At 52.3% G+C, this 11,959-nt stretch overlaps 1 protein-coding gene across 2 annotated transcripts in view; it reads left to right on the top strand.

Annotated features, from left to right (window-relative positions):
• The first annotated feature begins 10,538 nt into the window (after positions 1-10,538).
• The window catches only part of HM13 (histocompatibility minor 13), a 33,719-nt gene continuing 32,298 nt past the window's right edge, over positions 10,539-11,959 (top strand). Inside the window, exon 1 of one of the 2 annotated variants that reach the window (XM_084646014.1) lies at positions 10,539-10,813. In XM_084646014.1, coding sequence (XP_084502140.1) covers positions 10,619-10,813 — 195 coding nt within the window. In that variant the 5' untranslated portion in view covers positions 10,539-10,618. The remainder of the gene's footprint in view (positions 10,814-11,959) is intronic. The other variant, XM_084646015.1, reaches the window with a different exon arrangement.

Below are 11,959 nucleotides of genomic sequence, written 5' to 3'. Positions count from 1 at the left end.
TGCAAACAAAAGGTTCATTTCAGCTGTTTACAGGGCAAGAAAAGAGGAGACGCAAGTGATTAAAGAGGAGAAGCAGGGCAGTAGCAAAGCCATCCCTTCTTTTCTGTTCTTTTCTCTCTCCACATTCCCCCCTTTCCAATCTCTCTTCATCACTTCCTTTGCCTCTCTCGCTACATAGCCTTGTTTCTCCTGCACTCACCATTTCTTTCTGGTGGTGGTGAGAGACGAAGTGAGGTAGTGTCTCTCTCTCATCCTCTCAAATTCAGTGTGGGGTTCCCCCTCCCCACTCGAGGAGCATCAGACCAAGGTGTGGAAGAAAACAGAGTCTTTACGCTGAGTTTGTCAGCAACAAGTCAGAGACAATTTGTTTATGCAATTGCAGGGAAGACTGCAATTGGACAGAGTGTCTGTTCTTAGGCAAATGTTCAAAGTACAAACAATATAAAGCAATATTTATACCCTTTAGTTACATATAGCTGTGTACTGTTTATACTTTTTTTTCCCATTATCTTAGTTAACGTTGCATTTTATTCTTATCTTAAAGCAAGGTCGCTTGTAGTTTTCCCATTTGCCTTGCAGAAATCCCGCTTTTACAAATCTTGCGTTATTAGGGTTAAGGTTGGCCTGTTATTGCTCTGTTTCTTAACCAAACTAAAATAACTGCACACAAATTCTCTTTTCCCTTTCACACTTCCACAAAGGTCATCTCCAGAGCTTGGTGCTGGGAAGATGCACCAAAGGAACAAGATTCTCAGCAGGGAAAAAGGGTCCAACCTGGGGATTTGACCATGACATTTTTGTTGCTTTGAATTAAGATTGCCAATATTGAATCTGTGAAGTCTTAATGTGGGTGTGGGCATGTGTGCATGTGGAGAAGGCATCTCAAATAGACGTGGGCCATACCAGCAGCCTGGGATGGAAATGGTTACGCATGTATAAAATGTGGCTCAGTTCATCTTCTCATGGAGAGGCTCTAAGAAAAGCTTTTGGGAAGGATGGTCTGGCCCCTCTCTTGCTCCTCACTATGGGCTGCAGGCAGGTCATGTTCCAAATCCCTCTAGTACAAGGATAGTGGAAAGTCCCTCGTGCTTTCCCAACACATGTTCTTGCAGAAAATTCCTGTTATTCTGCTGACCTCTCCACTCTGCTCACTGCTACCCCATTGTTGGACTCTCTAGCAGATGACTAATATCCCTGCAATTTAACTCTTCCTGGAACCCTGAAGCCACTATCCTGGGGTCATCCTATCTTGGTCCAAGGTGCCTGCCTAAATGCCATGGTGATGGGTGCATTATAAATGCTAGAAGATAGCTAGAGATCCTGAAATCCACCAGTCCTGCTTTTTGAAACTGTCATTCTATAATCTGCCCCTTTTGGACTAAGGGCTCTTGACCTGAAATCTACCATTGCAGTGCATGGAAGCTGCTGTCCCCAGTATCAGACTCTCACCAGCAGGAGGAATGGCTAGCCAGGGTTTGATTGCAAAGCCAGAGCTCTGATGAGGCTGTGCATGCCCAAATACATGACGCTGGTGAGCTTCTGAGTCAAGCCTGTTGGTGCTTCCTGCTACTGCCCGCAGAAAATAATGGTCTGTGAGCTGGCTTCATAGTGCTACAACTTTGTTTCTAAAGCCAGTTTCTTCAATCGTGCCAAAGACCATCATCCTCATTACAAACAAAGCCCCTGCCAAGCTTGGCCTTTTCCCTCAGGCTGGACTTCCCACGGAGTATGGGTTGTAGGTGTTTGAAGATGCTCCATACAGGTTCCAGTGTGGGGCGGTAGGTGAAAACTAGGGATGTTTGGTTAGGGGTAGGGGGGGCATTTCTGTATTGAAACAGATTCTCTTGGGGTATTTGGGTGGCCCATTCTGTGATGCGGTCTACTTCTCTGGTGCAGCGTCCTTGTTTGGTGAAGGCAGTTTTGAGTGTGTTAAACAGAAGTTCTCGTTAATAGTCCCTAAGTGCATGATCCAGTTCTTCCTGGCTAATAGTCTGCTCTTCCTCTGTATTGATGATGCTTCCCAGTTTTGTGTCATCAGCAAATATCATTCTGAAGCCCCAGCAGGGTTGCAGTCTCCTTGCAACACATTCCCAAGATGCACAGCCCACGAGGTAATTTGTAACGAGTGAAGCAGATGACTCTTCGGGTTCAGTGACTGGTAGTTTGTGACCGATTAAATTTTACAAAGTAGCCTGAACAACTTGAGACTACCTAAACTCTCCTACTCAGAGCCATAGGAAACCTGTGAATCTCATTGCACCAGCAAAGCCCCAGCTAGAGTCGTCATGTTTTATGATGAGTAAATCCCAATTTCCCTTAGTTTTAGGATGGTAATGTTTCATTTGCTGGAAATAGAGCTGCTGTACCCCTCATTGCTACAACTGAAGGACACGATTGCTTACCGTGTCCTTCTCTGGTGGATAGAAAGGGATCACTTCCCTTCTGCAGTGGCACAAGGTAAGCCTTTACCAGGTTTGAATTTTAATAGGAAGACCCTGAGCCTAAACTCTCTGAGATAGACGCCTACACAGACAGGCTTAGACATCAGAAGAAGGATCCACAGGAAGCAGAGGAACGGATTTCAAAAGAGCTTAATTGCAGGGATGAGTTGGGAAGAGGACAGAGCATCCCAAATGCACACCCCCGCCTTCTCCGGTGGATGCGGAAGTGGGGACACCACTCTAGCAGCCTCGGTGTATAAGCTAAGGAGGATGCTTAATAACACAGCCAAGCTGCCTGCAGCCCAGGAGGGAAGGAAATATTTACAAGGAAAACACACATTTCAGCCAATTTTCCAGTGGAGCCCTGGCTCCTGTCCAGCTGCATGGAAAGTTTGCTTTCATTTACAAGGCATTTTTACTGACGTTGTCTGCTGCGTCCTGCAGCAGGTGGGATCCAAGGAAGAATAGGGATGAGAAGGATCCAATGAGGCAAAAGGGAAGATTCAGAGTGGTTAACTTTCACTCTGAACCAGCCATCCCCAGAACAGGGAAGCCCAGCATAAAACAGGGACATTTGTTAACAATTATAGCTCCAGACTTAGTAATGTGTTCAGATTCCTCTACTGGCTGTATATCTATCACCTTCTCTTTTATTGCCTTTTTCTGGAAGTCCGTAGTGGTGGTGAGGGTGGAGATGAGAAGGCAGAAGCAGCTGCAAGGAAAGTTAAATATGCAACACTCTCAGTATTAGAAGCATTGTGAGCAAAGAAGCTAGCAACACACATACACTGCTCCTGGAGACAGGCCGGGCATCCTTAGGATCTCTTTCATTTGTACAACCAGTGTAGAAGGCCCCTGGGCCACATCTCCAGGCACAGGTCAGGAGGCCTTTCCTACCATGTCCCCAACCAGTAAGTGGCTGAGCCTTTCGTACCCTATGTTGGCTATGGACAGAGATTTTACTTTAAGGGTTGGACCATGACTTCATCTGCAAAGGATAGAAGTTCTTGGCACCACATCTTCAGCAAGGAGGTTTTTGGTACCCTGACTCCACAACACAAACCACAGCTCCAGTTACACTGCTTTGCTCATACCCAGCATTCGATGCTCCATGAAACAGCTACAAATAAAGAAAAAAAAGAGGGAAACATCCCCCATGTATCCTTTTACACAAAGCTGCAGGGAGGCCAGGGAGTACACCAGTTGTCTGTCTATCAACCACCTATTCACATGGTATCTAGTCCTGAAATACAGATTTAAGGATCAGAGTCATAGATTATAAAGCTAGAAGGGACCATTGTGATCATCTACTCTGACCTCCAGGATAACACAAGACATAGGATTTCCCGGAATTAATGCTGGTTTGAACTAGAGCAGATCTTTTAGAAAAACATCTAATCTGGATTTAAAAGTTTCCAAGGATGGAGAATCTACCACAACCCTTGGTAAATTGTTAATTGCTCTCACTGTTGAGAATTTGCGCTTTATTTCTAGTCTGAATTTGCCTAGCTACAACTTCCAGCACACAGCCCTTGTTGTACCTTTGTCTGCAAGATTGAAGCACCCTCTTACCAATATTTTGTTCCCCAGGTAGTGACTACTGAACTGATGCTATACTTGCCCTGAAGGGAGCCAGACCCATACATGCTGGCTAGCACTCTTATGCTAAGGGATGATCTTTTAGATGCTGTGGCTCCATTTTGTCTTCTGTTGTTCCCAGTCCACTGTGAGTGAGATATCCTGGTTGAGACAGCAGTTACTGCACTCCTCCCAAGGGAGTAAACTAGCATCATAGACTTTTCAGTAACTCGAAAAACAACTGCTGTCCCAAGCTAGCCCAGTTCAGACATTGCAGCTCTCTGAATATAACCAGACACACGCAATCGCTCAATGGTATCGGCTGCAGATTATACAGAGAGGAGATAGGGGCTGCAAAGTCTTCTCTTCCACACAGGCAGCATCAAATCCAGGCCACTATCAGCTGGATTCTGCTGACCTCTGGCGGCTCTCAGGTTAAACAGCAGCTCACTCCAAGCAGTTAGCTCAGGTAAGAGTTTTCTGGTGATGATTTATTTGTTCTATCATGTTCCTCCAAGCTCTTCCTGGTGACCCAGGCAATCCTCTATCTTTCCCCCCTCTATTATTTCCCATTCACAGTATGAATCCTGTATCAACCCCACCATCATTCTGGATGAGCAGAGCTGGAAATGGTGCTCCTCCCCCCCCCATGAATACTTGTGAATCAGCCAAACGGTTCACTGGCGTGTGATCTGATGGGGACTCCCTCTTACTGTGGCTACCTCTGCAGCGTTACTCTCCAGTGCCAACCCAGGAGTGAAAGACTACAGCACAAGTCCCAACACTGGATCCTCTGCATGGTAGTGCACTATTTTTCCACTAGCCTGGGGGTGTGGCTCTGTTCCAACAGAAATCTCACAAAGACGTGGGGCCAGGTCTGTGCAAGCCCTCCACATAGAAGTGTTTTTTTCACTGTCTGAATTGCTGATGGTGAAGCATGTCTGGATCAAATATCCTTTCTCTGTCAGTGGGTGTATTCTCCATCTCTTTCAGCTTGAGTGATCGGAATGTGGGTCAATCTCCAGACACCAAAAGAAATGAGAGATCTCATTTCTAATCTGGGGGTCTCTCATCTGGGAATCTGCTGCTGTTAGCAACTGCCTGGTAAATGCCACTTAGCTGGCAACGAGATCTGGTTGATTAGCTAATCAATAACACGCTGGCATTGCTATAGCTGTAATTGAATACAGTTGAATACGTAGCAACAGTTGTGGCATTTAGACAAAAGACCTGACTTGAATGCTCTAAAAGGCCAGGTTTATTTTGTTCCATGGGGGACGCAGAGCTATGCTGTGTGAAATGTGTAGTTATATAACAGCTTGTACTCACTTTGTCAAAGAAAATATTTATAACACCTCAGCTGTGATGGCCTTAGGCCTGTGCCAGCTGTGTGATCACAATTATTACCCGTTATAATAACTGGGCTTACAAATTTATCCTAATTGTGAGCTCAACTGTAAGAAGTACTTGAAAGGTCATAAGATGTCACAATAACCTATAACAACAAAAGTTGATGGGAAAAAAATATGAAAGTGAGACAGACTGAATTAGTCCAAACAAAAAGACCTCCTGAAATAACTCATGGACTGTGTGAAGATCATGCTTGGTAAACAAGAAAAGTGGAACCAGAAATCAGTGAACCAAAACTGATGGGTTGGAAAGTAGGTCTAATTAGTGGACAAAATAATGAGATGGGCTATTCCAACCATCATTCCTTTGTGAATCCTTAAAGAAAGAGACTTTGAGGAGAAAAATTGACTACTGAAGTGAGTTCCAACATCATGGCTGCCGTGCCCACTGTCTCTTGGGACCCCAGGCCTTCATCATCCTGATTCTGAGAGAGATCCTGACCAGACTGAGCAGAAAGAGGGACCCAAATGCTGATAAATGCAAGTAATGCACATTTGAAAACATAATCCCAACTATACTTATAAAATGATGGGGTCTAAATTAGCTGTTACCACTGAAGAAAGATCTTGGGATCATTGTGGATAGTTCTCTGAAAACATCCACTCAATATGCAGTGGCAGTCAAAAAAAAAAAAAACTAACTGAACGTTGAGAATCATCAGCAAAGGGATAGATACGAAGACAGAAAATATCATATTGCCTCTATACAAATCTATGATATGCCCACATCTTGAATACTGTGTGTAGATTTGGTTTCCCCACATCTCAAAAAAGATATACTGGAATTGAAAAAGGTTCAGAAAAGGGCAACAAAAATTAGGGGTATGGAACAGCTTCTGTATGAGGAGAGATTAATAAGATTGGGACTTTTCAGCTTGGAAAAGAGGCAACTGGGAGGGTATGATAGAGATCTATAAAATCATGAACAGTGTGGAGAAAGTAAATAAGGAAGTGTTATTTATCCCTTCACAGAACACAAGAACTAGGGGTCACCAAATGAAATTAATAGGCAGCAGGTTTAAAATGAACAAAAGGAAGTATTTCTTCACACAGCGCACAGTCAACCTGTGGAACTTGTTGCCAGAGGAGGTTGCGAAGGCCAGGACTATAACAGGGTTCAAAAAAAGAACTAGACAAATTCATTGAGCATAGATCCATCAGTGGGTATTAGCCAGGATGGGCAGGGATGGTGTCCCTAACCTCTGTTTGCCAGAAGCTGGGGATGGGCGACAGGGGATGGATCACTTGATGATTCCCTGTTCTGTTCCTTCCCTCTGAAGCACCTGGCATTGGCCACAGTTGGGAGACAGGCTTCTGGACTAGATGGAGCCTTGGTCTGACCCAGTGTGGCCATTTTTATGTTCGAATGACATTGCCACCTCCACCGGCTCCAGCTGAATCCCAAACACACCCTGGGATGAAGTGGGAACAGATATTAACAGCAGCAGCAATTATCTTCTCTTTCCCCCAAAGGACAATTCTTACCATCTTTGATTCCATCTAAGAGACTGTCGGACAAAGGGTTTTTTCCTTCTAAACACCCTCTCTAGCTACAGGGAAAGGGAACAAAGGATGTTGGTAAAATGAAAGCCTTGTTTCATACTTTATATTTTAAATGCTTTGACTGTTGTGTTCTCCTTTTTTATCTTTAAGAAAAGGTTAAAAGGATTTTTACTGATGTGTTTGCCATGGCACTAAGCAACCCGAGGTCTCTGTATATGAAAACCTGGACCTTGCTAAACACTGTTTAGTGTTGGACAATGACCAGATTATGTTAACACCTTCAGCCCATATGTTCATCTAAATTAATACAAGAGACCTGCCTCACAAGCCAGCCCGGTAATAAAAGCACACAAGTCCTAATCCACAGTCAAGTCTATCTAGTACCCATGGAGGCCTGCTAAATGGGGTGTTGCACAGACTAGTGTGTGTGTTGCACTAGCAGGTTGGGGGAATGACTGGGAATGCAGCTCATCCTGGCTGGTGCACCAGTATAGTGCACAGGGCTTCCAAAACTCATTAGATACTGTGACAAAGCTCTGTCCTTGCCTCCATGGGTCCCACGTTTCCTGGCGGATTTCACTAGCTTCAGAGGCTCACTGTGACCCTCCACGTAACCCTTCTCTCTCTCCACAATCTACTGAGCCATTTTCATCATAAGCCAGCAAGGGAGGTGAAGAGAAGTTATCCTTCCTTGCACAGTCTCTGTTGTCTCCCAGTCTCAGTGATTAATCAGGGGGCAAAAGGGGGGGGGGGAAGAGCCCAGGCCCACCATCTACTCCAGGCTCCAGCCCAGGGACCCTAATAGTATCAGCTATGGTAGCTGACCTTTTACAAACATGACATGTACAATTCCCTGGGCTACTTCCCCCACAGCAGCCCTCACTTCCTCAAGCTCCACTTCACCCTTACCTCAGGGCCTCCTTCCTTGTGCCTGATATGGTGTGTACTACTCAGCCTCTCCAACAGCACAACTTCCTCCTACAGCTCCTGATATGCACTCCCACCTGACTGGCTGGGAGGCTTTTAGTCAGCCAGCCCCTGATTGGCTTCAGGTGTCCCAGTCAACATAGCCTTCTCCCTGCCTTCTGGAAAGTTCTTAATTGGCTCCAGGTGTCTTAATTGACCTGGAGTAGCTGCCATTTCACTTATCCCAGTACCAGGGATTTGTTTAGCCTGGAGCTAATATATCTCCCACTACTTTTCTATAGCCATCTGGCCTTGCCCCATCACAATACCTACTAGTCAAGGGGCTAAGACAACTAGCCCGGGGTAAGTACAAAAGACGGGGAAAGGGGCTACACTGCTGAGGCTCAGGGTGAAACCATCTCCCCGCTAGGAGTTCTGCCAAGATCCTCTTGGTGCTGCTTGGGGGCTCTGTCAGCCTGGGGTTAGCAGGAGGTTGATTAGTTAAAAGCTGTTGGATGGGAGAATGGGGCTCTGCTTCTTCCCTCCTGGCAAGAACGTCTTTGTGGCCCTGTGGCAAGGGATCCCCTACTCTACCCTGCAGGGGACAAAGGTCACAGGCTCAAGGATGGAGGGCGGGTCCCAGCTTGGGGGAGAAGAGAGGGGCCTGGGAATGGGGGCCCAGGCCAGGGATGGAGCAGGCCATAGGAGAGAGGATGGGGCCTGGGGATAGGGCTTAAGGGTGGGACAGGCCTGGCCCATGGGTGGGTAGGGTTGCCAACCCTCCAGGATTGTCCTGGAGTCTCCAGGAATTGAAGATTATGTCTTGTGAGGAAACCTCCAGGAATATGTCCAGCTAAAATTTGCCACTCTCGAGTAGGGGGTCGTGGCCTGGGGGGAGGACATGGGCCTGGAGGTGGGGCCCAGGCCAGGAGCAGGGAGGACGGGGTCTGGGGATCTAGGGAGGGGCAGGGCCAGGGGTGGGGGTCCCGGCCACGGGGGAGGACGTGGGCCTGGAGGTGGGGCACAGGCTGGGGGGCCAGGCCAGGAGCAGGGAGGATGGGGTCTGGGGATCTAGGGAGGGGCAGGGCCAGGGGTGGGGGTCCCGGCCAGGGGGGAGGACATGGGCCTGGAGGTGGGGCACAGGCTGGATGGGGGCCAGGCCAGGAGCAGGGAGGACGGGGTCTGGGGATCTAGGGAGGGGCAGGGCCAGGGGTGGGGGTCCCGGCCAGGGGGGAGGACGTGGGCCTGGAGGTGGGGCACAGGCTGGGGGGCCAGGCCAGGAGCAGGGAGGATGGGGTCTGGGGATCTAGGGAGGGGCAGGGGTGGGGGTCCCAGCCTGGGGGGAGGTCGTGGGCCTGGAGGTGGGGCCCAGGCTTGGGGCCCAGGCCAGGAGCAGGGAGGATGGGGTCTGGGGATCTAGGGAGGGGCAGGGCCGGGGGTGGGGGTTCCGGCCTGGGAGGAGGATGTGGGCCTGGAGGTGGGGCCCAGGCTGGAGGGGGGGCCAAGGCCAGGATCAGGGAGGACGGGGTCTGGGGATCTAGGCAGGGGCAGGGTCGGGGGTGGGGGTCCCGGCCTGGGGGGAGGATGTGGGCCTGGAGGGGGGGCCCAGGCTGGAGGGGGGCCAGGCCAGGAGCAGGGAGGACGGGGTCTGGGGATCTAGGGAGGGGCAGGGCTGGGGGTGGGGGTCCCGGCCTGGGGGGAGGTCGTGGGCCTGGAGGTGGGGCCCAGGCTGGAGGGGGGGCCCAGGCCAGGAGCAGGGAGGACGGGGGCTGGGGATCTAGGGAGGGGCAGGGTCGGGGGTGGGGGTCCCGGCCTGGGGGGAGGATGTGGGCCTGGAGGGGGGGCCCAGGCTGGAGGGGGGCCAGGCCAGGAGCAGGGAGGACGGGGGCTGGGGATCTAGGGAGGGGCAGGGTCGGGGGTGGGGGTCCTGGCCTGGGGGGAGGACGTGGGCCTGGAGGGGGGGCCCAGGCTGGAGGGGGGCCAGGCCAGGAGCAGGGAGGACGGGGGCTGGGGATCTAGGCAGGGGCAGGGTCGGGGGTGGGGGTCCCGGCCTGGGGGGAGGTCGTGGGCCTGGAGGGGGGGCCCAGGCTGGAGGGGGGGCCCAGGCCAGGAGCAGGGAGGACGGGGGCTGGGGATCTAGGCAGGGGCAGGGTCGGGGGTGGGGGTCCCGGCCTGGGGGGAGGTCGTGGGCCTGGAGGTGGGGCCCAGGCTGGAGGGGGGCCAGGCCAGGAGCAGGGAGGACGGGGTCTGGGGATCTAGGGAGGGGCAGGGTCGGGGGTGGGGGCCCCGGCCTGGGGGGAGGATGTGGGCCTGGAGCGGGGGCCCAGGCTGGAGGGGGGCCAGGCCAGGAGCAGGGAGGACGGGGGCTGGGGATCTAGGCAGGGGCAGGGCCGGGGGTGGGGGTCCCGGCCTGGGGGGAGGACGTGGGCCTGGAGGGGGGGCCCAGGCTGGAGGGGGGCCAGGCCAGGAGCAGGGAGGACGGGGGCTGGGGATCTAGGCAGGGGCAGGGGCAGGGGCAGGGCCGGGGGTGGGGGTCCCGGCCTGGGGGGAGGATGGGCCCAGGGCGGGGCGCTGGTCTAGGCCTGGGCCTGTCCCTGGCTCATCCCTGGTTGGTGCAGCCGCAGCTGCGGGTCCCCTTGGTAACGGAGCCGGCTCGGTTGCTAGGGGGCGGGGCCAGGCCGGCGCACGCGCGCGTCTCACTTCCGGCTCTTAAGGGAACGTGTCCCTGCGGCGGCGGGGCGGCCGGGCCGGAAGTGCGGACCGCGTTGGGGGCAGGCGGCGATGGCGGAGCAGGCTACGGCTCCCATGAGCGAAGCGCACAACGTGAGCGGGCCCGGGGAGGCCCCCGCCGCCGGCCCGGCGCGCCCGCCCGCCACCCCCGAGGGCATGGCCCTGGCCTACGGCAGCCTGGTGTTCATGGCGCTGCTGCCCATCTTCTTCGGGGCGCTGCGCTCCGTCACCTGCGCCAAGAGCAAGGTAACCTGCGGGGCCCCCCCCCGGACCGGACCGGACACCCCCCCCCGGACCGGACACCCCCCCCCGGACCGGACACCCCCTTCCCCCCCCGCCCGGACCGGGCCCCCCCCTCGTGGGACTCATCCTCTGCAGCACCCCCTTTGCGCGTCTGGGGCAGCCCCCAGGTACCTCCCGCCCTGCGGGGCCCTGATTCCGCGTATTGCTGCGCTGGTTGGACCCCCACCCCCACCCCGCCACAAGGGGCCTGGGAGCCCCCAGTGACAGATCAGCCTTTTGCTGTGGTCCCCACTGCTCCCCTGAGGCACCCAGGCTTGTTCTGATCGCGGACGTTCCCTTCTCGTGCCGTGGAGAGAAAAGTCCTGAGCCGCCTCCAGGGACTGGGACCCACATGTGCACACATGGAGGGGGGGCCCACAGCGTTTTCATTACCCCCCCCGCGGGTATTACTGCTCCCTTCCTGGCAAAATATGCTCTCTAGCTACTGGTCCTTCACCCCTGTTTGTGACCCACAGGGTTTTGCTTTCATCCTCTAGTCCTGCCTTCATTCTCCCCTTCATGAGAGAGGTACCCATAGGGTATCTCTGCCTTCTTGGTTATTGCCCCCTGGGTAGTGCCCCTGCTGGTTCAGGAGGAGTTCCTGTATCCTTGGAAAGCTTCTAAGCCCCATCATCCCTTTTTGAGTAATGTGTCCACCAGAGAGAGTTGATCCTGGGTTCTGTTTCTACCTCTCTGGCCTTCTCCCCAGAAAAACTCCTGCTTCCTTTCACTATCCTCCACAGAGATGCTTTCCCTGTCTGAGAGAATTCTGCTCCCCTTCAGCTTTAGGTTAAATAAACACCTCTCAGAGTGTCTGCCTCACTCCAGGAGACTGCATTGGATAACCTCCCAAGGTCTGTTCCAACCCTGCATTTCTATGATTCTGCGCATTATCCTGTCCCCTTCTTGGGGGGGCGTCTAGTAATGATAGCTCACCTTGGTTTTCACAGTTATATCACATTTTCTTCCCTAATGGCTAGTTTGGGGAGTTTATCATAGCTATGTTGTACAGTGTGCGCTAGATGGAAATAAAGCTGCGGGGTTAACAGACCTTGCTGCAGAAAATGAGTGATTCTTTGGGTACTTAGATGCTGTCTTGATCTGGGACTG

The sequence above is a fragment of the Lepidochelys olivacea genome (assembly GCF_965140295.1).
Source record: "Lepidochelys olivacea isolate rLepOli2 genome assembly, chromosome: 13".
NCBI lineage: Eukaryota > Metazoa > Chordata > Testudines > Cheloniidae > Lepidochelys > Lepidochelys olivacea.
The sequence above is the reverse complement of the archived record's forward strand: the minus strand, read 5'-3'. Positions and strand labels throughout refer to the sequence as shown.